At 55.2% G+C, this 24368-nt stretch overlaps 3 protein-coding genes across 3 annotated transcripts; all 3 read left to right on the forward strand.

Annotated features, from left to right (window-relative positions):
* The first annotated feature begins 1938 nt into the window (after window positions 1–1938).
* LOC308184812 (adenosine 5'-monophosphoramidase HINT1-like) lies at window positions 1939–5478 on the forward strand. Its single transcript, XM_080572390.1, has 4 exons — window positions 1939–2123; window positions 3545–3650; window positions 4354–4561; window positions 4775–5478. The coding sequence occupies exons 1-4, from the start codon at window positions 1981–1983 to the stop codon at window positions 4819–4821; spliced, it is 504 nt and encodes a 167-aa protein (XP_080428516.1). The 5' UTR covers window positions 1939–1980; the 3' UTR covers window positions 4822–5478.
* A 4857-nt stretch (window positions 5479–10335) lies between these two features.
* On the forward strand, window positions 10336–13889 carry LOC308184819 (adenosine 5'-monophosphoramidase HINT1-like). The gene is made up of 4 exons (XM_080572398.1): window positions 10336–10526; window positions 11956–12061; window positions 12765–12972; window positions 13186–13889. The coding sequence occupies exons 1-4, from the start codon at window positions 10384–10386 to the stop codon at window positions 13230–13232; spliced, it is 504 nt and encodes a 167-aa protein (XP_080428524.1). The 5' UTR covers window positions 10336–10383; the 3' UTR covers window positions 13233–13889.
* A 4860-nt stretch (window positions 13890–18749) lies between these two features.
* LOC308184811 (adenosine 5'-monophosphoramidase HINT1-like) lies at window positions 18750–22310 on the forward strand. The gene is made up of 4 exons (XM_080572389.1): window positions 18750–18934; window positions 20376–20481; window positions 21185–21392; window positions 21607–22310. The coding sequence occupies exons 1-4, from the start codon at window positions 18792–18794 to the stop codon at window positions 21651–21653; spliced, it is 504 nt and encodes a 167-aa protein (XP_080428515.1). The 5' UTR covers window positions 18750–18791; the 3' UTR covers window positions 21654–22310.
* Window positions 22311–24368: the final 2058 nt, after the last annotated feature.

The following is a 24368-nucleotide window of genomic DNA, read 5'->3' on the forward strand; positions in this document are numbered from 1 at the left end:
AACCAATTCTTTATCCGCCCAGCAGTCCATCCTTCAAATCCATACCTCTCCAATTTAGAGAGAAGAATGTGGTGAGGGACCGTATCAAAGGCTTTGCTCAGTCCAGGTGGCATATCCTATCCCAGGACTGGTTTCAGCCGTAAACAACAAACAGTTACGAGGAGAGGTGTAGCTCTGTAAATATTTTTGTTGCCTTGGGTGAATTGGTGTCTGGTCGCACTGAGTGGCCCGCGTGGTAGCTGGGAGATGGCCGACGGGGAGGACTGAGATGTTAAAGCTGCCTGTGGTTGCCTGCCCCCAGCCCCAGCCCCAGCCCCGTCCCCGTGTGCCATCCCGATGGCAGTAGCGGCTGGAACCTCAAACTAAAGCGAGCGTATTCTGATGTCGTTACCCTCCAAGCCTGTCAGAGAGGCAGAAGCGCTGTGGCCTACTCAGGCAGGAACCGCGCGTGTGGGGACGGCCACGTCCCTGCCGCCGTGTCGGGCCAGTTTGAGCTCCGCTCTCCCTGGGGCTGCTGCAGGGCACCGCGGACCACGCTTGGGCAGCCTTGGGGGGCACTGCCTATTTTTCCAGAAGCCTCCTCCCCAGCTGAGCACAAACCCAGTTGTGATGTGCCAGGGCTGAGCACAGGCTTTGTATTCCTCCCCGCCACCCCGTGCGCGGGAGGTGCAGCTTTCCCCCTTAGAAACACCAGCAGTTGAAGTGGGGCTCTCAGGGAAGGTTGTGGAGCAACTTCTGAAAAGGTAAGGCCTGCCCTGGCAAAAGCGGGGATCTGCCTGCGGGGAGCAGCGCCCAAAAGCCACCAGCGTGTTTGGGGTGGAGCTGATAGGGTCATAAATAATAGTTGGGGCTACGAGCGCGAGGTCCCGCATTTGGTCCGGGGCAATCCTAAGCACGAATCCAGGCTGGGCGGAGAATGGATGGAGAGCAGCTCTGAGGAGAAGGGCCTGGGGGCGTTGGTTGATGAGAAGCTCGTCAACCGGAGCCGGCAATGCAATGGACGCTTGCAGCCCGGAAAGCCACCCGTATCCTGGGCCGCATCAAAAGGAGGGCGGCCGGCAAGTCGAGGGAGGTGATTCTCCCTCTCTGCTGCTGTGCTCTTGTGAGGCCCCACCTAGAGTAAGTACTGTGTTCAGCTCTGGGGCCCCCAGCACAAGAAGGACGGGGACGTACTAGAACGCGTCCAGAGGAGGGCCACGAAGATGACCAGGGGGCTGGGGCACCTCTCCCAGGAAGGCAGGCTGAGGGAGTTGGGGTGGTTCAGCCTGGAGAGAGAAGAGAAGGCTCCGGGGAGACCTTGGAGGGGCCTTCCAGTACCCAAAGGGGGGGCCCTACAGGAAAGCTGGGGAGGGACTCTTTGTCAGGGAGAGGAGCGATAGGGCAAGGAGTAATGGTTTTAAACTCAAAGAGGGTAGACTTAGACTGGATAGTTGGAAGAGATTCTTTCCTGAGAGGGGGGTGAGGCACTGGAACGGGTTGCCAGGAGAAGTGGCGGATGCCCCGTCCCTGGAAGTGTTTAAGGCCAGGTTGGATGGGGCTTTGAGCAACGTGGTCTAGTGGAAGGTGTCCCTGCCCAGGGCGGGGGGGTTGGAATTAGGTGATCTTTAAGTAAGGTCCCTGCCAAGCCAAGCCATGCTATGATTCTATGATCGGAGCAACCGTTCTGTGGAGCTCGTTTCCCAGCCGTGCAGGGCCCGGCTTCCCTCCGCGGAGCCGCCCAGCCCGTTTTCGGGCGCCCACTTCCTCCCTCCCGGTCGGATCCCTCCGCGCCCCGAGGGCACGCGACCTCCCTGAGCGCCGATAAGCACCGGGTCGACGGGAGCGGAGCCGCCGAGAGGGCGGGGACAAGGGAAGAGGGCAGGCGAGGCAGCCAATCGAGGCGCGGGAGCGGTCGGCGGCGATCTGTCGGCCCAATGAGCGCCGCGGAGGGCCGGGCCGAGTGCGGGAAGGGAGGGGGCGTTGTACCGAGCGGGCGCCGTCATGGCCGACGGGATCGTTAGGGCGCAGGCCGCCTGGCCCGGCGGCGGCGCTGCCGCTGCAGCCGCTTTCGGAGAGGTCGCCTGCAAGGGCAAGGAGGTCCCCGCCAACGTTCTCCGTGAGGATGAGCGGTCGTGGGCGAGGAGGTAGCCGCGGCGTCGTCGTGCGAGTCTTCTCTTTCCTTCCTTCCCTCGGCCGCTCGCAGGCCCTCTGAAACGAGGGCCCGTCGCGGGTCCCGGGAGTGCGGCAGGGCGGGTGGTGGCCTTGCTGCGGGAGGGAGGGACGGACGGACGGACGGACGGTCGGTCGGTCGGTCGGGGTCTCTCCGGCTCGTGGCGCTCTCTACTGCAGCGCCTCTAAAACCCCGCGCTTCTTCGGTGCGCGTCCCGCCTGCCCCCGGGGTGCCACGGCGCGTACTGGGTCGCCGGCGCAGTCGGTCTCCTTGGGGGTTCGGACTGCCTGCGTATAGGCAGCGAGCATCGCAGTAGTGACCGTAATCAGTCATTTCTGCGTAGCAGAAACGCAGGTCTTGATGCGCCTCGTGACAGCGTTCTAGAGACGCCCCGGCTCGGCCGTGCTAGGCTTTGGTTATGGCACCACCCCCACCGCGCACGCGAGCGCACGCTCTCTCCAAAGTGGCTTGTGAAAGGGAAGAATTGCAGCTTTTCCTAGCTTTCTTAAACATCTAGAAGCCAGTCAATCCCGCAGGCTGCTGGTCCTCACTTGAGGCGGGGGGGGAACTTAGAACTGCTTTCGGAGTGTAGTTGGCTATAGCGAATGGTCTTGAATTTGCTTAGCTCGCTGTACCGAAGGCCTGTTTCACAGTTGAGCGATGTTATAGGGGGGAGAAGTGTGAGGAAGGCTCGTAATTCTCGATTGTCGCGCAGTGAAAGGCGATGGTGAGTAAGAAGTGCAAAGCATCTGTGGAATCGAGTCTTATCGGCGCTGTTTCAGTCGCATCTAAAATAAATAAAACTGCCGGAAGTCGCTAATCTGAAGTACTCGGCTGTCTCGTTGCCCCCGTCACCTTGCGTGCTGGATCCTGCTTCTGGTGCCGTATGCAGTTTCGGTCTGCTGGTGATTTGGGGAGTTCCCTCGCAATTAGTTGCGAGTCGATGGTTTCCTACAGATCGGTGGTATTCGTGTTTCGCAGGTGATACCTTGGCCTCGGTCTGGAGGTGTCTGACGTAGAGCCGGCCGTAACGGGCTAACTTGGAATGTTCTTTCCCCTGAGTACGTGGCGTTATCGAGGACGGAGAGTTTATACAGCCTCAGCCGGATTACTCCGGGTTCTTTGAAGATGCCTTCCTACCTCTGGCCGAGGCAATATTTGGACATAACTGAAGGACAGTTAGCAATTGTTTGCCGCTTGTGTGTTTTGCGTGTAGAAGGTAGAGAACTTTGCCTATTCAAAGATCGCTTAAGAAGAATCGCTGTTTTGTCGTGCGCGTTTGGGGTACCTGATAATCTGCTTCGGTAGGACGAGTTCGGTGGGGCATAGTGATTTGCTTAAGCTGTTGCCTTTCTCTGAAGCTGACTGCGTTGTAACTGTTTACTCTTCCTCCAGCGCCTTGCGTTCCGTGATAGTTCGCCTCAGGCTCCAGTGTTTTTTCCTAGTCCTTCCTGAGAAGGCAGTTGTCCGGTTATGTGAAGCAGAAGATTCTGGCGGACCCGTGAGTACTGTGGGAGCTTTCTTTTCGCTAGGCTGGCTGTACCTGTAACTAGTTTGTAACTTCCTAGACTCTTTCCCGTCCCCTCTTTTCCTCTGGATGTTGCGGAGGGGCGCACAGTAGGCTATTTTGGGTTTTCCGATGCTGTAGTCTTTTGCCTCTAGCTTGTAATGGAGTTGAGCTTTTTGACTAAGAGCGGCGATATAAAGCGATGCTGGTCTCCGGCTACGCGCTTGTAGTGCAAAAAGCAGTGTTGTTCCGAAGTACGGTCTGATGCCCGTTTTCACGGTTTCCAGACAGCGGCGGTGGTACTTTGACTATGCAGAAGAGGGCTTGGGGTTTGGGCAGGTCAGAGGCGAGGAAAGGGAAAGCTGGTTGAGCGGCGCTGGGTGTTTGTTTCGCTGTTAGCTATGCAAGTCAAGTTCCAAGGCTTTGTGAGGCCACGCAAAAGAAAAGGCACCGTGAAGCTTTTATTTTCCGCCAGAGCGGCTTACGTTGCCCGAAGCTATGACGGGGGCTTTAACCCCCGAGACAAATTTAGCTTCTGTGACTGTTTTGTAGTCTGTTCCTGTCTAGAGGGTAATTCAAAGAGCAGCGGTTGAATCGTGAAGGATTAGCTAACCGTGTTCTGTGGATGGTTCTCCGCTCGCGTTCGTTCTGTGCGTCGTGGCACGTTATGTTAGGTAACGTTATTTCCTTTTTCCAGCTTCTTGGGCGTGTAATGGTTGTTGGCAAGAAGTGTGCTGCTAACCTGGACCTGACCAATGGATTCCGGATGGCTGTGAATGCCCACCCTCGGGCCCTTCGGGCTGTCGTGTACATCTACGTATTCTGGGTGGCGGTCAGTTGGGCCGGCCTCCTGGCTAAGGTTTTTGCACCGCAGGCGTCACTGCACGCGTACGGGTCGCCGCCGAGTAGGTTTCATATGTTGCCCGTCAATCTAGCCCCTGTTGATGTATGATTTTTTTTTTTTTTTTTTCCTGGACGGCTGTCTATGGTGGGTAATAAAGAGCTTTGAGCAGCACTTGCACAATAAAGATGGAGCATGGGGATATGACCTCTGTCTTGTGTGTCTTGCCGATGGAAATAGTTCTGCAAGTTAAAAGAATGTTTCGGTCTGTTGACAGTGTCGTGTAGATGGTGGTTTGCCCAGTCATTTGAAACGCGAAGATAGAAGCGCTCGGCGGTCCTGTGGGTCTCCATCTCCCTAAGACGATCTAGGATGTGCTGTGTGTTTGAGGCCTTGCTATCTTCCCCCTGCTCCCAAATAAAAGGGCGTGCTTTTATTGCGAAACAGCCGCATCGAGGACTGGCAGATGTAGAACCAGAGAAGAATAAGGTTGGAAGAAAGCTTCCAGGCATCGTCTGTTGTCTGCCCCTGTCCCGAGGAGGCAGAATAAACTCTACCCGGTGTGATTTCTGACAGGTGCTTGTCAGCCTGTTCTTGACTACCGTAGGAGTTTTGCTACCGCTTTCTTTTCAGTCGTGGGTTTCGCAACTTCGAGAAGTAATTTCTCCCACAGACGCTTTTCAAAGCGTAGAAGGCTCTGGGATGCTTGAGTCGGCTTCTGAACGTTCAAGACTCGGCTGCCGTTCCCTTTATTTTTTTGTATGTATTTTTAGAGTCTTCTTTTTTTCTAAACGAAGTCCGTTGTTCAGGAACTAGAAGAAGGATTAGCTAAAGGCACCATAAGGCGTTTAAATGCGATCACCTCTCGTGCTTTGTTAGACCTCTGGCTTTGCTGTGCTCCTTGTTTAATTGCGGTTACGTTCAAGGCTTACTGGAGCGTGGGAGCGTTAAAATGCTATTAAATATTTTTAGTGTTTGAAACTTGCTAATGAAATGATTTTTGTGACTCCGTTCCTCACAAAGAAACTCGATTCCTTAGCAGGAGGAATGATCTTTGTTACTGGATCTGTTTGCGGGGTTAACGATTGCAGCTGTGAATGACTAAAGTCTTTTGAAGAAGCTGAATGATAAAAACCAAACCGAAACAAGAAACAGCCCTTGTTCTACTCGAAGTAATATAGAATTTGCCGTTTGCGGGGTCAGATGAAAATAGTTGTGGAAGTCAACTACTTGGGGGGGGGGGAGGGGAGGGGAGGGGAGGGGTGGGTGGAGGTGGAGATGCTGTTGCCCTTTCAGGGAAAGCTTCTTAAATTGGCACTTGATCAACTGTTCTGTTTCTGTATTTGTCCTTGGTCTCTTTCATTGGTCTGTTTTGTTGACGTAGAAGAGCCCATGGAACTGCTCAAAGAAACCTGTGCAAATGGACCTTGAGTAAGTATTTACGTGTTCAACTGTTCCCCAGTCGGTCTAGCTAGGTCTAGCTAATGCTATCAGCGCTTGTAGTCTTTCACAAAAGGTGTTTAATTCCTGAGAAAGTAGAGGAGGAAGACGATTGGTAATCTCTTTGCTTAATAGGCACTGTTAGACAACCGTAGAAGGCGAAGAAATTTGCCCCCGAGGCACCAATTTGACCCTTCCTTTAGCCTGTACGCTTTCAAAGAGCATATCATAGAACCATAGAATGGCCTGGGTTGAAAAGCACCTTAAAGATCATCTAGTTTCAACCCCCCTGCTCTGGGCAGCGTTGCCAACCGCTAGAGCAGGCTGCCCAGAGCCGCGTCCAGCCTGGCCTTGAATGCCTCCAGGGATGGGGCATCCAGAACCTCTCTGGGCAACCCGTTCCAGTGCCTCACCGCCCTCTGAGTGAAAAACTTTCTCCTAATATCTAAGCTAAATCTCCCCTGTCTTAGTTTAAAACCATTCCCCCTTGTCCTATCGCTATCAACACGTGTATTTTTACTCCTGTATATACAGATTCGTAGGGGTTGGAAGGGACCTCAAGAGATCGTCGGGTCCAACCCCCCTGCCAGAGCAGGTTCCCTAGAGCAGGCTGCCCAGGTAGGCGTCCAGACGGGCCTTGAATATCTCCGGAGAAGGAGACTCCACAACCTCCCCGGGCAGCCTGTTCCAGCGCTCCGTCACCCTCACCGTGAAGAAGTTCTTTCGCATGTTGGTGCGGAACTTCCTGTGCTCCAGTTTTTGGCCGTTGCCCCTTGTCCTATCCCCACAAACCACTGAAAAGAGGGTGGCCAAGTCCCACTGTCTCCCACACTTAAGATATTTGTAATCATTGATAAGATCCCCTCTCAGTCTTCTCTTCTCAAGGCTGAACAGGCCCAGGTCTCTCAGTCTTTGCTCATAGGGGAGATGCTCCAGGCCCCGTATCATCTTTGTTGCCCTCCGCTGGACTCTTTCCAGGAGATCCCTGTCTCTCTTTTTGTACTGGGGAGCCCGGAACCGGACACGGTACTCCAGGCGAGGCCTGCCCAGGGCAGAGTAGAGGGGGAGGATCACCTCCCTTGACCTGCTGGCCACGCTCCTTTTAACGCACGCCAGGATCCCATTGGCCTTCTTGGCCACCAGGGCACGCCGCTGGCTCATGGTCAACCTGTCGTCCACCAGGACCCCCGGGTCCTTCTCCGCAGCGCTCCTCTCCAGCAGGTCATCCCCCAGCCTGTACTGATACACGCGGTTGTTCCTTCCCAGGTGCAGGACTCTACGCTTGCTCTTGTTAAACTTCATTTGGCTTCTTCCTGCCCAGCTCTCCAGCCCGCCCAGGTCTCGCTGAATGGCAGCACAGCCTTCTGGCGTGTCGGCCACTCCTCCCAGCTTTGTATCATCGGCGTACTTGCTGAGGCTGGACACTATTCCCTCGTCAAGGTCGGCGATGAAGATGTTGAACAAGACCGGACCCAGCACCGACCCCTGGGGAACACCGCTAGTCACAGGGCTGCAGCCGGACTCTGCGCCGCCGATCACCGCCCTCTGAGCTCGGCCGGTCAGCCAGGTCTCAACCCACCTTACCGTCCACTCGTCTATCCCACGCTTTCTCAGCTTTGCTAGCAGGACGTCGTGGGAGACAGTATCGGAAGCCTTGCTAAAGTCAAGGTAGATGACATCCACTGCTCTCCCTCCATCAACGCAGCTGGTGATGCCATCATAGAAGGCAACGAGGTCGGTCGAGCACGATTTCCCCTTGGTGAATCCATGCTGACTACTCCTCATAACCTCCTTCTCTTCCAATGGCTTGGAGATGGCATCCAGAACAAGCTGTTCCAACACCTTTCCAGCTGTTCCAACACCTTTCCAGGGACGGAGGTGAGACTGACCTTTCCAAGAGCTCCACATCCTTCTTGTGCTGGGGGCCCCAGGCCTGCACGCAGTATTCCAGGTGGGGTCTCCCAAGAGCAGGGTAGAGGGGGATAATCACCTCCCTCTCCCTGCTGGCCACCCCTTTGTTAATGCAGCCCAGGACACAGTTGGCCTTCCGGGCTGCAAGCGCGCGCTGCTGGCTCGTGTCCAGCTTCTCGTCCATCAGGACCCCCAAGTCCTTCTCCGCAGGGCTGCTCTCAAGTTCTTCTTCTCCCAGTCTATAGAAATACCTGGGATTGCCCCAGCCCAAGGTCAACGCCTTGCACTTGGCCTTGTTGAACCTCATTAGGTTCTCATGGGCCCACTTCTCCGGCCTGTCCAGGTCCCTCCGGACGGCATCCCTTCCCTCTGTTGTATCGACTGCACCGCTCAGCTTGGTGTCATCTGCAAACTTGCTCGATTCCGTCGTCTGTGTCATTGCTAAAGATGTTGAAGAGCACCGGTCCCGAGGCCGACCCCTGAGGGACACCGCTTGTGACCGGCCTCCACCCAGACATAGAGCCGTTGACCACAACCCTTTGGCTGCGACCAGCCAACCAATTCTTTATCCGCCCAGCAGTCCATCCTTCAAATCCATACCTCTCCAATTTAGAGAGAAGAATGTGGTGAGGGACCATATCAAAGGCTTTGCTCAGTCCAGGTGGCATATCCTATCCCAGGACTGGTTTCAGCCGTAAACAACAAACAGTTACGAGGAGAGGTGTAGCTCTGTAAATATTTTTGTTGCCTTGGGTGAATTGGTGTCTGGTCGCACTGAGTGGCCCGCGTGGTAGCTGGGAGATGGCCGACGGGGAGGACTGAGATGTTAAAGCTGCCTGTGGTTGCCTGCCCCCAGCCCCAGCCCCAGCCCCGTCCCCGTGTGCCATCCCGATGGCAGTAGCGGCTGGAACCTCAAACTAAAGCGAGCGTATTCTGATGTCGTTACCCTCCAAGCCTGTCAGAGAGGCAGAAGCGCTGTGGCCTACTCAGGCAGGAACCGCGCGTGTGGGGACGGCCACGTCCCTGCCGCCGTGTCGGGCCAGTTTGAGCTCCGCTCTCCCTGGGGCTGCTGCAGGGCACCGCGGACCACGCTTGGGCAGCCTTGGGGGGCACTGCCTATTTTTCCAGAAGCCTCCTCCCCAGCTGAGCACAAACCCAGTTGTGATGTGCCAGGGCTGAGCACAGGCTTTGTATTCCTCCCCGCCACCCCGTGCGCGGGAGGTGCAGCTTTCCCCCTTAGAAACACCAGCAGTTGAAGTGGGGCTCTCAGGGAAGGTTGTGGAGCAACTTCTGAAAAGGTAAGGCCTGCCCTGGCAAAAGCGGGGATCTGCCTGCGGGGAGCAGCGCCCAAAAGCCACCAGCGTGTTTGGGGTGGAGCTGATAGGGTCATAAATAATAGTTGGGGCTACGAGCGCGAGGTCCCGCATTTGGTCCGGGGCAATCCTAAGCACGAATCCAGGCTGGGCGGAGAATGGATGGAGAGCAGCTCTGAGGAGAAGGGCCTGGGGGCGTTGGTTGATGAGAAGCTCGTCAACCGGAGCCGGCAATGCAATGGACGCTTGCAGCCCGGAAAGCCACCCGTATCCTGGGCCGCATCAAAAGGAGGGCGGCCGGCAAGTCGAGGGAGGTGATTCTCCCTCTCTGCTGCTGTGCTCTTGTGAGGCCCCACCTAGAGTAAGTACTGTGTTCAGCTCTGGGGCCCCCAGCACAAGAAGGACGGGGACGTACTAGAACGCGTCCAGAGGAGGGCCACGAAGATGACCAGGGGGCTGGGGCACCTCTCCCAGGAAGGCAGGCTGAGGGAGTTGGGGTGGTTCAGCCTGGAGAGAGAAGAGAAGGCTCCGGGGAGACCTTGGAGGGGCCTTCCAGTACCCAAAGGGGGGGCCCTACAGGAAAGCTGGGGAGGGACTCTTTGTCAGGGAGAGGAGCGATAGGGCAAGGAGTAATGGTTTTAAACTCAAAGAGGGTAGACTTAGACTGGATAGTTGGAAGAGATTCTTTCCTGAGAGGGGGGTGAGGCACTGGAACGGGTTGCCAGGAGAAGTGGCGGATGCCCCGTCCCTGGAAGTGTTTAAGGCCAGGTTGGATGGGGCTTTGAGCAACGTGGTCTAGTGGAAGGTGTCCCTGCCCAGGGCGGGGGGGTTGGAATTAGGTGATCTTTAAGTAAGGTCCCTGCCAAGCCAAGCCATGCTATGATTCTATGATCGGAGCAACCGTTCTGTGGAGCTCGTTTCCCAGCCGTGCAGGGCCCGGCTTCCCTCCGCGGAGCCGCCCAGCCCGTTTTCGGGCGCCCACTTCCTCCCTCCCGGTCGGATCCCTCCGCGCCCCGAGGGCACGCGACCTCCCTGAGCGCCGATAAGCACCGGGTCGACGGGAGCGGAGCCGCCGAGAGGGCGGGGACAAGGGAAGAGGGCAGGCGAGGCAGCCAATCGAGGCGCGGGAGCGGTCGGCGGCGATCTGTCGGCCCAATGAGCGCCGCGGAGGGCCGGGCCGAGTGCGGGAAGGGAGGGGGCGTTGTACCGAGCGGGCGCCGTCATGGCCGACGGGATCGTTAGGGCGCAGGCCGCCTGGCCCGGCGGCGGCGCTGCCGCTGCAGCCGCTTTCGGAGAGGTCGCCTGCAAGGGCAAGGAGGTCCCCGCCAACGTTCTCCGTGAGGATGAGCGGTCGTGGGCGAGGAGGTAGCCGCGGCGTCGTCGTGCGAGTCTTCTCTTTCCTTCCTTCCCTCGGCCGCTCGCAGGCCCTCTGAAACGAGGGCCCGTCGCGGGTCCCGGGAGTGCGGCAGGGCGGGTGGTGGCCTTGCTGCGGGAGGGAGGGAGGGACGGACGGACGGTCGGTCGGTCGGTCGGTCGGTCGGTCGGGGTCTCTCCGGCTCGTGGCGCTCTCTACTGCAGCGCCTCTAAAACCCCGCGCTTCTTCGGTGCGCGTCCCGCCTGCCCCCGGGGTGCCACGGCGCGTACTGGGTCGCCGGCGCAGTCGGTCTCCTTGGGGGTTCGGACTGCCTGCGTATAGGCAGCGAGCATCGCAGTAGTGACCGTAATCAGTCATTTCTGCGTAGCAGAAACGCAGGTCTTGATGCGCCTCGTGACAGCGTTCTAGAGACGCCCCGGCTCGGCCGTGCTAGGCTTTGGTTATGGCACCACCCCCACCGCGCACGCGAGCGCACGCTCTCTCCAAAGTGGCTTGTGAAAGGGAAGAATTGCAGCTTTTCCTAGCTTTCTTAAACATCTAGAAGCCAGTCAATCCCGCAGGCTGCTGGTCCTCACTTGAGGCGGGGGGGGAACTTAGAACTGCTTTTGGAGTGTAGTTGGCTATAGCGAATGGTCTTGAATTTGCTTAGCTCGCTGTACCGAAGGCCTGTTTCACAGTTGAGCGATGTTATAGGGGGGAGAAGTGTGAGGAAGGCTCGTAATTCTCGATTGTCGCGCAGTGAAAGGCGATGGTGAGTAAGAAGTGCAAAGCATCTGTGGAATCGAGTCTTATCGGCGCTGTTTCAGTCGCATCTAAAATAAATAAAACTGCCGGAAGTCGCTAATCTGAAGTACTCGGCTGTCTCGTTGCCCCCGTCACCTTGCGTGCTGGATCCTGCTTCTGGTGCCGTATGCAGTTTCTGTCTGCTGGTGATTTGGGGAGTTCCCTCGCAATTAGTTGCGAGTCGATGGTTTCCTACAGATCGGTGGTATTCGTGTTTCGCAGGTGATACCTTGGCCTCGGTCTGGAGGTGTCTGACGTAGAGCCGGCCGTAACGGGCTAACTTGGAATGTTCTTTCCCCTGAGTACGTGGCGTTATCGAGGACGGAGAGTTTATACAGCCTCAGCCGGATTACTCCGGGTTCTTTGAAGATGCCTTCCTACCTCTGGCCGAGGCAATATTTGGACATAACTGAAGGACAGTTAGCAATTGTTTGCCGCTTGTGTGTTTTGCGTGTAGAAGGTAGAGAACTTTGCCTATTCAAAGATCGCTTAAGAAGAATCGCTGTTTTGTCGTGCGCGTTTGGGGTACCTGATAATCTGCTTCGGTAGGACGAGTTCGGTGGGGCATAGTGATTTGCTTAAGCTGTTGCCTTTCTCTGAAGCTGACTGCGTTGTAACTGTTTACTCTTCCTCCAGCGCCTTGCGTTCCGTGATAGTTCGCCTCAGGCTCCAGTGTTTTTTCCTAGTCCTTCCTGAGAAGGCAGTTGTCCGGTTATGTGAAGCAGAAGATTCTGGCGGACCCGTGAGTACTGTGGGAGCTTTCTTTTCGCTAGGCTGGCTGTACCTGTAACTAGTTTGTAACTTCCTAGACTCTTTCCCGTCCCCTCTTTTCCTCTGGATGTTGCGGAGGGGCGCACAGTAGGCTATTTTGGGTTTTCCGATGCTGTAGTCTTTTGCCTCTAGCTTGTAATGGAGTTGAGCTTTTTGACTAAGAGCGGCGATATAAAGCGATGCTGGTCTCCGGCTACGCGCTTGTAGTGCAAAAAGCAGTGTTGTTCCGAAGTACGGTCTGATGCCCGTTTTCACGGTTTCCAGACAGCGGCGGTGGTACTTTGACTATGCAGAAGAGGGCTTGGGGTTTGGGCAGGTCAGAGGCGAGGAAAGGGAAAGCTGGTTGAGCGGCGCTGGGTGTTTGTTTCGCTGTTAGCTATGCAAGTCAAGTTCCAAGGCTTTGTGAGGCCACGCAAAAGAAAAGGCACCGTGAAGCTTTTATTTTCCGCCAGAGCGGCTTACGTTGCCCGAAGCTATGACGGGGGCTTTAACCCCCGAGACAAATTTAGCTTCTGTGACTGTTTTGTAGTCTGTTCCTGTCTAGAGGGTAATTCAAAGAGCAGCGGTTGAATCGTGAAGGATTAGCTAACCGTGTTCTGTGGATGGTTCTCCGCTCGCGTTCGTTCTGTGCGTCGTGGCACGTTATGTTAGGTAACGTTATTTCCTTTTTCCAGCTTCTTGGGCGTGTAATGGTTGTTGGCAAGAAGTGTGCTGCTAACCTGGACCTGACCAATGGATTCCGGATGGCTGTGAATGCCCACCCTCGGGCCCTTCGGGCTGTCGTGTACATCTACGTATTCTGGGTGGCGGTCAGTTGGGCCGGCCTCCTGGCTAAGGTTTTTGCACCGCAGGCGTCACTGCACGCGTACGGGTCGCCGCCGAGTAGGTTTCATATGTTGCCCGTCAATCTAGCCCCTGTTGATGTATGATTTTTTTTTTTTTTTTTTCCTGGACGGCTGTCTATGGAGGGTAATAAAGAGCTTTGAGCAGCATTTGCACAATAAAGATGGAGCATGGGGATATGACCTCTGTCTTGTGTGTCTTGCCGATGGAAATAGTTCTGCAAGTTAAAAGAATGTTTCGGTCTGTTGACAGTGTCGTGTAGATGGTGGTTTGCCCAGTCATTTGAAACGCGAAGATAGAAGCGCTCGGCGGTCCTGTGGGTCTCCATCTCCCTAAGACGATCTAGGATGTGCTGTGTGTTTGAGGCCTTGCTATCTTCCCCCTGCTCCCAAATAAAAGGGCGTGCTTTTATTGCGAAACAGCCGCATCGAGGACTGGCAGATGTAGAACCAGAGAAGAATAAGGTTGGAAGAAAGCTTCCAGGCATCGTCTGTTGTCTGCCCCTGTCCCGAGGAGGCAGAATAAACTCTACCCGGTGTGATTTCTGACAGGTGCTTGTCAGCCTGTTCTTGACTACCGTAGGAGTTTTGCTACCGCTTTCTTTTCAGTCGTGGGTTTCGCAACTTCGAGAAGTAATTTCTCCCACAGACGCTTTTCAAAGCGTAGAAGGCTCTGGGATGCTTGAGTCGGCTTCTGAACGTTCAAGACTCGGCTGCCGTTCCCTTTATTTTTTTGTATGTATTTTTAGAATCTTCTTTTTTTCTAAACGAAGTCCGTTGTTCAGGAACTAGAAGAAGGATTAGCTAAAGGCACCATAAGGCGTTTAAATGCGATCACCTCTCGTGCTTTGTTAGACCTCTGGCTTTGCTGTGCTCCTTGTTTAATTGCGGTTACGTTCAAGGCTTACTGGAGCGTGGGAGCGTTAAAATGCTATTAAATATTTTTAGTGTTTGAAACTTGCTAATGAAATGATTTTTGTGACTCCGTTCCTCACAAAGAAACTCGATTCCTTAGCAGGAGGAATGATCTTTGTTACTGGATCTGTTTGCGGGGTTAACGATTGCAGCTGTGAATGACTAAAGTCTTTTGAAGAAGCTGAATGATAAAAACCAAACCGAAACAAGAAACAGCCCTTGTTCTACTCGAAGTAATATAGAATTTGCCGTTTGCGGGGTCAGATGAAAATAGTTGTGGAAGTCAACTACTTGGGGGGGGGGAGGGGAGGGGAAGGGAAGGGAGGGGAGGGGAGGGGTGGGTGGAGGTGGAGATGCTGTTGCCCTTTCAGGGAAAGCTTCTTAAATTGGCACTTGATCAACTGTTCTGTTTCTGTATTTGTCCTTGGTCTCTTTCATTGGTCTGTTTTGTTGACGTAGAAGATGGAACTGCTCAAAGAAACCTGTGCAAATGGACCTTGAGTAAGTATTTACGTGTTCAACTGTTCCCCAGTCGGTCTAGCTAATGCTATCAGCGCTTGTAGTCTTTCACAAAAGGTGTTTAATTCCTGAGAAAGTAGAGGAGGAAGACGATTGGTAATCTCTTTGCTTAATAGGCACTGTTAGACAACCGTAGAAGGCGAAGAAATTTGCCCCCGAGGCACCAATTTGACCCTTCCTTTAGCCTGTACGCTTTCAAAGAGCATATCATAGAACCATAGAATGGCCTGGGTTGAAAAGCACCTTAAAGATCATCTAGTTTCAACCCCCCTGCTCTGGGCAGCGTTGCCAACCGCTAGAGCAGGCTGCCCAGAGCCGCGTCCAGCCTGGCCTTGAATGCCTCCAGGGATGGGGCATCCAGAACCTCTCTGGGCAACCCGTTCCAGTGCCTCACCGCCCTCTGAGTGAAAAACTTTCTCCTAATATCTAAGCTAAATCTCCCCTGTCTTAGTTTAAAACCATTCCCCCTTGTCCTATCGCTATCAACACGTGTATTTTTACTCCTGTATATACACATTCGTAGGGGTTGGAAGGGACCTCAAGAGATCGTCGGGTCTAACCCCCCTGCCAGAGCAGGTTCCCTAGAGCAGGCTGCCCAGGTAGGCGTCCAGACGGGCCTTGAATATCTCCGGAGAAGGAGACTCCACAACCTCCCCGGGCAGCCTGTTCCAGCGCTCCGTCACCCTCACCGTGAAGAAGTTCTTTCGCATGTTGGTGCGGAACTTCCTGTGCTCCAGTTTTTGGCCGTTGCCCCTTGTCCTATCCCCACAAACCACTGAAAAGAGGGTGGCCAAGTCCCACTGTCTCCCACACTTAAGATACTTGTAATCATTGATAAGATCCCCTCTCAGTCTTCTCTTCTCAAGGCTGAACAGGCCCAGGTCTCTCAGTCTTTGCTCATAGGGGAGATGCTCCAGGCCCCGTATCATCTTTGTTGCCCTCCGCTGGACTCTTTCCAGGAGATCCCTGTCTCTTTTTGTACTGGGGAGCCCGGAACCGGACACGGTACTCCAGGCGAGGCCTGCCCAGGGCAGAGTAGAGGGGGAGGATCACCTCCCTTGACCTGCTGGCCACGCTCCTTTTAACGCACGCCAGGATCCCATTGGCCTTCTTGGCCACCAGGGCACGCCGCTGGCTCATGGTCAACCTGTCGTCCACCAGGACCCCCGGGTCCTTCTCCGCAGCGCTCCTCTCCAGCAGGTCATCCCCCAGCCTGTACTGATACACGCGGTTGTTCCTTCCCAGGTGCAGGACTCTACGCTTGCTCTTGTTAAACTTCATTTGGCTTCTTCCTGCCCAGCTCTCCAGCCCGCCCAGGTCTCGCTGAATGGCAGCACAGCCTTCTGGCGTGTCGGCCACTCCTCCCAGCTTTGTATCATCGGCGTACTTGCTGAGGCTGGACACTATTCCCTCGTCAAGGTCGGCGATGAAGATGTTGAACAAGACCGGACCCAGCACCGACCCCTGGGGAACACCGCTAGTCACAGGGCTGCAGCCGGACTCTGCGCCGCCGATCACCGCCCTCTGAGCTCGGCCGGTCAGCCAGGTCTCAACCCACCTTACCGTCCACTCGTCTATCCCACGCTTTCTCAGCTTTGCTAGCAGGACGTCGTGGGAGACAGTATCGGAAGCCTTGCTAAAGTCAAGGTAGATGACATCCACTGCTCTCCCTCCATCAACGCAGCTGGTGATGCCATCATAGAAGGCAACGAGGTCGGTCGAGCACGATTTCCCCTTGGTGAATCCATGCTGACTACTCCTCATAACCTCCTTCTCTTCCAATGGCTTGGAGATGGCATCCAGAACAAGCTGTTCCAACACCTTTCCAGCTGTTCCAACACCTTTCCAGGGACGGAGGTGAGACTGACCTTTCCAAGAGCTCCACATCCTTCTTGTGCTGGGGGCCCCAGGCCTGCACGCAGTATTCCAGGTGGGGTCTCCCAAGAGCAGGGTAGAGGGGGATAATCACCTCCCTCTCCCTGCTGGCCACCCCTTTGTTAATGCAGCCCAGGACACAGTTGGCCTTCCGGGCTGCAAGCGCGCGCTGCTGGCTCGTGTCCAGCTTCTCGTCCATCAGGACCCCCAAGTCCTTCTCCGCAGGGCTGCTCTCAAGTTCTTCTTCTCCCAGTCTATAGAAATACCTGGGATTGCCCCAGCCCAAGGTCAACGCCTTGCACTTGGCCTTGTTGAACCTCATTAGGTTCTCATGGGCCCACTTCTCCGGCCTGTCCAGGTCCCTCCGGACGGCATCCCTTCCCTCTGTTGTATCGACTGCACCGCTCAGCTTGGTGTCATCTGCAAACTTGCTCGATTCCGTCGTCTGTGTCATTGCTAAAGATGTTGAAGAGCACCGGTCCCGAGGCCGACCCCTGAGGGACACCGCTTGTGACCGGCCTCCACCCAGACATAGAGCCGTTGACCACAACCCTTTGGCTGCGACCAGCCAACCAATTCTTTATCCGCCCAGCAGTCCATCCTTCAAATCCATACCTCTCCAATTTAGAGAGAAGAATGTGGTGAGGGACCGTATCAAAGGCTTTGCTCAGTCCAGGTGGCATATCCTATCCCAGGACTGGTTTCAGCCGTAAACAACAAACAGTTACGAGGAGAGGTGTAGCTCTGTAAATATTTTTGTTGCCTTGGGTGAATTGGTGTCTGGTCGCACTGAGTGGCCCGCGTGGTAGCTGGGAGATGGCCGACGGGGAGGACTGAGATGTTAAAGCTGCCTGTGGTTGCCTGCCCCCAGCCCCAGCCCCAGCCCCGTCCCCGTGTGCCATCCCGATGGCAGTAGCGGCTGGAACCTCAAACTAAAGCGAGCGTATTCTGATGTCGTTACCCTCCAAGCCTGTCAGAGAGGCAGAAGCGCTGTGGCCTACTCAGGCAGGAACCGCGCGTGTGGGGACGGCCACGTCCCTGCCGCCGTGTCGGGCCAGTTTGAGCTCCGCTCTCCCTGGGGCTGCTGCAGGGCACCGCGGACCACGCTTGGGCAGCCTTGGGGGGCACTGCCTATTTTTCCAGAAGCCTCCTCCCCAGCTGAGCACAAACCCAGTTGTGATGTGCCAGGGCTGAGCACAGGCTTTGTATTCCTCCCCGCCACCCCGTGCGCGGGAGGTGCAGCTTTCCCCCTTAGAAACACCAGCAGTTGAAGTGGGGCTCTCAGGGAAGGTTGTGGAGCAACTTCTGAAAAGGTAAGGCCTGCCCTGGCAAAAGCGGGGATCTGCCTGCGGGGAGCAGCGCCCAAAAGCCACCAGCGTGTTTGGGGTGGAGCTGATAGGGTCATAAATAATAGTTGGGGCTACGAGCGCGAGGTCCCGCATTTGGTCCGGGGCAATCCTAAGCACGAATCCAGGCTGGGCGGAGAATGGATGGAGAGCAGCTCTGAGGAGAAGGGCCTGGGGGCGTTGGTTGATGAGAAGCTCGTCAACCGGAGCCGGCAATGCAATGGACGCTTGCAGCCCGGAAAGCCACCCGTATCCTGGGCCGCATCAAAAGGAGGGCGGCCGGCAAGTCGAGGGAGGTGATTCTCCCTCTCTGCTGCTGTGCTCTTGTGAGGCCCCACCTAGAGTAAGTACTGTGTTCAGCTCTGGGGCCCCCAGCACAAGAAGGACGGGGACGTACTAGAACGCGTCCAGAGGAGGGCCACGAAGATGACCAGGGGGCTGGGGCACCTCTCCCAGGAAGGCAGGCTGAGGGAGTTGGGGTGGTTCAGCCTGGAGAGAGAAGAGAAGGCTCCGGGGAGACCTTGGAGGGGCCTTCCAGTACCCAAAGGGGGGGCCCTACAGGAAAGCTGGGGAGGGACTCTTTGTCAGGGAGAGGAGCGATAGGGCAAGGAGTAATGGTTTTAAACTCAAAGAGGGTAGACTTAGACTGGATAGTTGGAAGAGATTCTTTCCTGAGAGGGGGGTGAGGCACTGGAACGGGTTGCCAGGAGAAGTGGCGGATGCCCCGTCCCTGGAAGTGTTTAAGGCCAGGTTGGATGGGGCTTTGAGCAACGTGGTCTAGTGGAAGGTGTCCCTGCCCAGGGCGGGGGGGTTGGAATTAGGTGATCTTTAAGTAAGGTCCCTGCCAAGCCAAGCCATGCTATGATTCTATGATCGGAGCAACCGTTCTGTGGAGCTCGTTTCCCAGCCGTGCAGGGCCCGGCTTCCCTCCGCGGAGCCGCCCAGCCCGTTTTCGGGCGCCCACTTCCTCCCTCCCGGTCGGATCCCTCCGCGCCCCGAGGGCACGCGACCTCCCTGAGCGCCGATAAGCACCGGGTCGACGGGAGCGGAGCCGCCGAGAGGGCGGGGACAAGGGAAGAGGGCAGGCGAGGCAGCCAATCGAGGCGCGGGAGCGGTCGGCGGCGATCTGTCGGCCCAATGAGCGCCGCGGAGGGCCGGGCCGAGTGCGGGAAGGGAGGGGGCGTTGTACCGAGCGGGCGCCGTCATGGCCGACGGGATCGTTAGGGCGCAGGCCGCCTGGCCCGGCGGCGGCGCTGCCGCTGCAGCCGCTTTCGGAGAGGTCGCCTGCAAGGGCAAGGAGGTCCCCGCCAACGTTCTCCGTGAGGATGAGCGGTCGTGGGCGAGGAGGTAGCCGCGGCGTCGTCGTGCGAGTCTTCTCTTTCCTTCCTTCCCTCGGCCGCTCGCAGGCCCTCTGAAACGAGGGCCCGTCGCGGGTCCCGGGAGTGCGGCAGGGCGGGTGGTGGCCTTGCTGCGGGAGGGAGGGAGGGAGGCAGGGAGGGAGGGACGGACGGACGGACGGACGGTCGGTCGGTCGGTCGGGGTCTCTCCGGCTCGTGGCGCTCTCTACTGCAGCGCCTCTAAAACCCCGCGCTTCTTCGGTGCGCGTCCCGCCTGCCCCCGGGGTGCCACGGCGCGTACTGGGTCGCCGGCGCAGTCGGTCTCCTTGGGGGTTCGGACTGCCTGCGTATAGGCAGCGAGCATCGCAGTAGTGACCGTAATCAGTCATTTCTGCGTAGCAGAAACGCAGGTCTTGATGCGCCTCGTGACAGCGTTCTAGAGACGCCCCGGCTCGGCCGTGCTAGGCTTTGGTTATGGCACCACCCCCACCGCGCACGCGAGCGCACGCTCTCTCCAAAGTGGCTTGTGAAAGGGAAGAATTGCAGCTTTTCCTAGCTTTCTTAAACATCTAGAAGCCAGTCAATCCCGCAGGCTGCTGGTCCTCACTTGAGGCGGGGGGGGAACTTAGAACTGCTTTTGGAGTGTAGTTGGCTATAGCGAATGGTCTTGAATTTGCTTAGCTCGCTGTACCGAAGGCCTGTTTCACAGTTGAGCGATGTTATAGGGGGGAGAAGTGTGAGGAAGGCTCGTAATTCTCGATTGTCGCGCAGTGAAAGGCGATGGTGAGTAAGAAGTGCAAAGCATCTGTGGAATCGAGTCTTATCGGCGCTGTTTCAGTCGCATCTAAAATAAATAAAACTGCCGGAAGTCGCTAATCTGAAGTACTCGGCTGTCTCGTTGCCCCCGTCACCTTGCGTGCTGGATCCTGCTTCTGGTGCCGTATGCAGTTTCTGTCTGCTGGTGATTTGGGGAGTTCCCTCGCAATTAGTTGCGAGTCGATGGTTTCCTACAGATCGGTGGTATTCGTGTTTCGCAGGTGATACCTTGGCCTCGGTCTGGAGGTGTCTGACGTAGAGCCGGCCGTAACGGGCTAACTTGGAATGTTCTTTCCCCTGAGTACGTGGCGTTATCGAGGACGGAGAGTTTATACAGCCTCAGCCGGATTACTCCGGGTTCTTTGAAGATGCCTTCCTACCTCTGGCCGAGGCAATATTTGGACATAACTGAAGGACAGTTAGCAATTGTTTGCCGCTTGTGTGTTTTGCGTGTAGAAGGTAGAGAACTTTGCCTATTCAAAGATCGCTTAAGAAGAATCGCTGTTTTGTCGTGCGCGTTTGGGGTACCTGATAATCTGCTTCGGTAGGACGAGTTCGGTGGGGCATAGTGATTTGCTTAAGCTGTTGCCTTTCTCTGAAGCTGACTGCGTTGTAACTGTTTACTCTTCCTCCAGCGCCTTGCGTTCCGTGATAGTTCGCCTCAGGCTCCAGTGTTTTTTCCTAGTCCTTCCTGAGAAGGCAGTTGTCCGGTTATGTGAAGCAGAAGATTCTGGCGGACCCGTGAGTACTGTGGGAGCTTTCTTTTCGCTAGGCTGGCTGTACCTGTAACTAGTTTGTAACTTCCTAGACTCTTTCCCGTCCCCTCTTTTCCTCTGGATGTTGCGGAGGGGCGCACAGTAGGCTATTTTGGGTTTTCCGATGCTGTAGTCTTTTGCCTCTAGCTTGTAATGGAGTTGAGCTTTTTGACTAAGAGCGGCGATATAAAGCGATGCTGGTCTCCGGCTACGCGCTTGTAGTGCAAAAAGCAGTGTTGTTCCGAAGTACGGTCTGATGCCCGTTTTCACGGTTTCCAGACAGCGGCGGTGGTACTTTGACTATGCAGAAGAGGGCTTGGGGTTTGGGCAGGTCAGAGGCGAGGAAAGGGAAAGCTGGTTGAGCGGCGCTGGGTGTTTGTTTCGCTGTTAGCTATGCAAGTCAAGTTCCAAGGCTTTGTGAGGCCACGCAAAAGAAAAGGCACCGTGAAGCTTTTATTTTCCGCCAGAGCGGCTTACGTTGCCCGAAGCTATGACGGGGGCTTTAACCCCCGAGACAAATTTAGCTTCTGTGACTGTTTTGTAGTCTGTTCCTGTCTAGAGGGTAATTCAAAGAGCAGCGGTTGAATCGTGAAGGATTAGCTAACCGTGTTCTGTGGATGGTTCTCCGCTCGCGTTCGTTCTGTGCGTCGTGGCACGTTATGTTAGGTAACGTTATTTCCTTTTTCCAGCTTCTTGGGCGTGTAATGGTTGTTGGCAAGAAGTGTGCTGCTAACCTGGACCTGACCAATGGATTCCGGATGGCTGTGAATGCCCACCCTCGGGCCCTTCGGGCTGTCGTGTACATCTACGTATTCTGGGTGGCGGTCAGTTGGGCCGGCCTCCTGGCTAAGGTTTTTGCACCGCAGGCGTCACTGCACGCGTACGGGTCGCCGCCGAGTAGGTTTCATATGTTGCCCGTCAATCTAGCCCCTGTTGATGTATGATTTTTTTTTTTTTTTTTTTCCTGGACGGCTGTCTATGGAGGGTAATAAAGAGCTTTGAGCAGCACTTGCACAATAAAGATGGAGCATGGGGATATGACCTCTGTCTTGTGTGTCTTGCCGATGGAAATAGTTCTGCAAGTTAAAAGAATGTTTCGGTCTGTTGACAGTGTCGTGTAGATGGTGGTTTGCCCAGTCATTTGAAACGCGAAGATAGAAGCGCTCGGCGGTCCTGTGGGTCTCCATCTCCCTAAGACGATCTAGGATGTGCTGTGTGTTTGAGGCCTTGCTATCTTCCCCCTGCTCCCAAATAAAAGGGCGTGCTTTTATTGCGAAACAGCCGCATCGAGGACTGGCAGATGTAGAACCAGAGAAGAATAAGGTTGGAAGAAAGCTTCCAGGCATCGTCTGTTGTCTGCCCCTGTCCCGAGGAGGCAGAATAAACTCTACCCGGTGTGATTTCTGACAGGTGCTTGTCAGCCTGTTCTTGACTACCGTAGGAGTTTTGCTACCGCTTTCTTTTCAGTCGTGGGTTTCGCAACTTCGAGAAGTAATTTCTCCCACAGACGCTTTTCAAAGCGTAGAAGGCTCTGGGATGCTTGAGTCGGCTTCTGAACGTTCAAGACTCGGCTGCCGTTCCCTTTATTTTTTTGTATGTATTTTTAGAGTCTTCTTTTTTTCTAAACGAAGTCCGTTGTTCAGGAACTAGAAGAAGGATTAGCTAAAGGCACCATAAGGCGTTTAAATGCGATCACCTCTCGTGCTTTGTTAGACCTCTGGCTTTGCTGTGCTCCTTGTTTAATTGCGGTTACGTTCAAGGCTTACTGGAGCGTGGGAGCGTTAAAATGCTATTAAATATTTTTAGTGTTTGAAACTTGCTAATGAAATGATTTTTGTGACTCCGTTCCTCACAAAGAAACTCGATTCCTTAGCAGGAGGAATGATCTTTGTTACTGGATCTGTTTGCGGGGTTAACGATTGCAGCTGTGAATGACTAAAGTCTTTTGAAGAAGCTGAATGATAAAAACCAAACCGAAACAAGAAACAGCCCTTGTTCTACTCGAAGTAATATAGAATTTGCCGTTTGCGGGGTCAGATGAAAATAGTTGTGGAAGTCAACTACTTGGGGGGGGGGAGGGGAGGGGAGGGGAGGGGTGGGTGGAGGTGGAGATGCTGTTGCACTTTCAGGGAAAGCTTCTTAAATTGGCACTTGATCAACTGTTCTGTTTCTGTATTTGTCCTTGGTCTCTTTCATTGGTCTGTTTTGTTGACGTAGAAGAGCCCATGGAACTGCTCAAAGAAACCTGTGCAAATGGACCTTGAGTAAGTATTTACATGTTCAACTGTTCCCCAGTCGGTCTAGCTAGGTCTAGCTAATGCTATCAGCGCTTGTAGTCTTTCACAAAAGGTGTTTAATTCCTGAGAAAGTAGAGGAGGAAGACGATTGGTAATCTCTTTGCTTAATAGGCACTGTTAGACAACCGTAGAAGGCGAAGAAATTTGCCCCCGAGGCACCAATTTGACCCTTCCTTTAGCCTGTACGCTTTCAAAGAGCATATCATAGAACCATAGAATGGCCTGGGTTGAAAAGCACCTTAAAGATCATCTAGTTTCAACCCCCCTGCTCTGGGCAGCGTTGCCAACCGCTAGAGCAGGCTGCCCAGAGCCGCGTCCAGCCTGGCCTTGAATGCCTCCAGGGATGGGGCATCCAGAACCTCTCTGGGCAACCCGTTCCAGTGCCTCACCGCCCTCTGAGTGAAAAACTTTCTCCTAATATCTAAGCTAAATCTCCCCTGTCTTAGTTTAAAACCATTCCCCCTTGTCCTATCGCTATCAACACGTGTATTTTTACTCCTGTATATACACATTCGTAGGGGTTGGAAGGGACCTCAAGAGATCGTCGGGTCTAACCCCCCTGCCAGAGCAGGTTCCCTAGAGCAGGCTGCCCAGGTAGGCGTCCAGACGGGCCTTGAATATCTCCGGAGAAGGAGACTCCACAACCTCCCCGGGCAGCCTGTTCCAGCGCTCCGTCACCCTCACCGTGAAGAAGTTCTTTCGCATGTTGGTGCGGAACTTCCTGTGCTCCAGTTTTTGGCCGTTGCCCCTTGTCCTATCCCCACAAACCACTGAAAAGAGGGTGGCCAAGTCCCACTGTCTCCCACACTTAAGATATTTGTAATCATTGATAAGATCCCCTCTCAGTCTTCTCTTCTCAAGGCTGAACAGGCCCAGGTCTCTCAGTCTTTGCTCATAGGGGAGATGCTCCAGGCCCCGTATCATCTTTGTTGCCCTCCGCTGGACTCTTTCCAGGAGATCCCTGTCTCTTTTTGTACTGGGGAGCCCAGAACCGGACACGGTACTCCCAGGCGAGGCCTGCCCAGGGCAGAGTAGAGGGGGAGGATCACCTCCCTTGACCTGCTGGCCACGCTCCTTTTAACGCACGCCAGGATCCCATTGGCCTTCTTGGCCACCAGGGCACGCCGCTGGCTCATGGTCAACCTGTCGTCCACCAGGACCCCCGGGTCCTTCTCCGCAGCGCTCCTCTCCAGCAGGTCATCCCCCAGCCTGTACTGATACACGCGGTTGTTCCTTCCCAGGTGCAGGACTCTACGCTTGCTCTTGTTAAACTTCATTTGGCTTCTTCCTGCCCAGCTCTCCAGCCCGCCCAGGTCTCGCTGAATGGCAGCACAGCCTTCTGGCGTGTCGGCCACTCCTCCCAGCTTTGTATCATCGGCGTACTTGCTGAGGCTGGACACTATTCCCTCGTCAAGGTCGGCGATGAAGATGTTGAACAAGACCGGACCCAGCACCGACCCCTGGGGAACACCGCTAGTCACAGGGCTGCAGCCGGACTCTGCGCCGCCGATCACCGCCCTCTGAGCTCGGCCGGTCAGCCAGGTCTCAACCCACCTTACCGTCCACTCGTCTATCC

The sequence above is a fragment of the Anser brachyrhynchus genome (genome assembly GCF_964034855.1).
Source record: "Anser brachyrhynchus genome assembly, chromosome: W".
Taxonomy (NCBI): domain Eukaryota; kingdom Metazoa; phylum Chordata; class Aves; order Anseriformes; family Anatidae; genus Anser; species Anser brachyrhynchus.

Coding starts and splice junctions, on each gene's coding strand:
- LOC308184812 (XM_080572390.1), top strand. CDS start 1,981: ATGGCCGACGGGATCGTTAGGGCGCAGGCCGCCTGGCCCGGCGGCGGC. Junction 2,124..3,544: donor GAGCGGTCGTGGGCGAGGAG/GTAGCCGCGGCG, acceptor CTCTTCCTCCAG/CGCCTTGCGTTCCGTGATAG. Junction 4,562..4,774: donor CGCGTACGGGTCGCCGCCGA/GTAGGTTTCATA, acceptor GTCTGTTGACAG/TGTCGTGTAGATGGTGGTTT.
- LOC308184819 (XM_080572398.1), top strand. CDS start 10,384: ATGGCCGACGGGATCGTTAGGGCGCAGGCCGCCTGGCCCGGCGGCGGC. Junction 10,527..11,955: donor GAGCGGTCGTGGGCGAGGAG/GTAGCCGCGGCG, acceptor CTCTTCCTCCAG/CGCCTTGCGTTCCGTGATAG. Junction 12,062..12,764: donor CAGAAGATTCTGGCGGACCC/GTGAGTACTGTG, acceptor TCCTTTTTCCAG/CTTCTTGGGCGTGTAATGGT.
- LOC308184811 (XM_080572389.1), top strand. CDS start 18,792: ATGGCCGACGGGATCGTTAGGGCGCAGGCCGCCTGGCCCGGCGGCGGC. Junction 18,935..20,375: donor GAGCGGTCGTGGGCGAGGAG/GTAGCCGCGGCG, acceptor CTCTTCCTCCAG/CGCCTTGCGTTCCGTGATAG. Junction 20,482..21,184: donor CAGAAGATTCTGGCGGACCC/GTGAGTACTGTG, acceptor TCCTTTTTCCAG/CTTCTTGGGCGTGTAATGGT.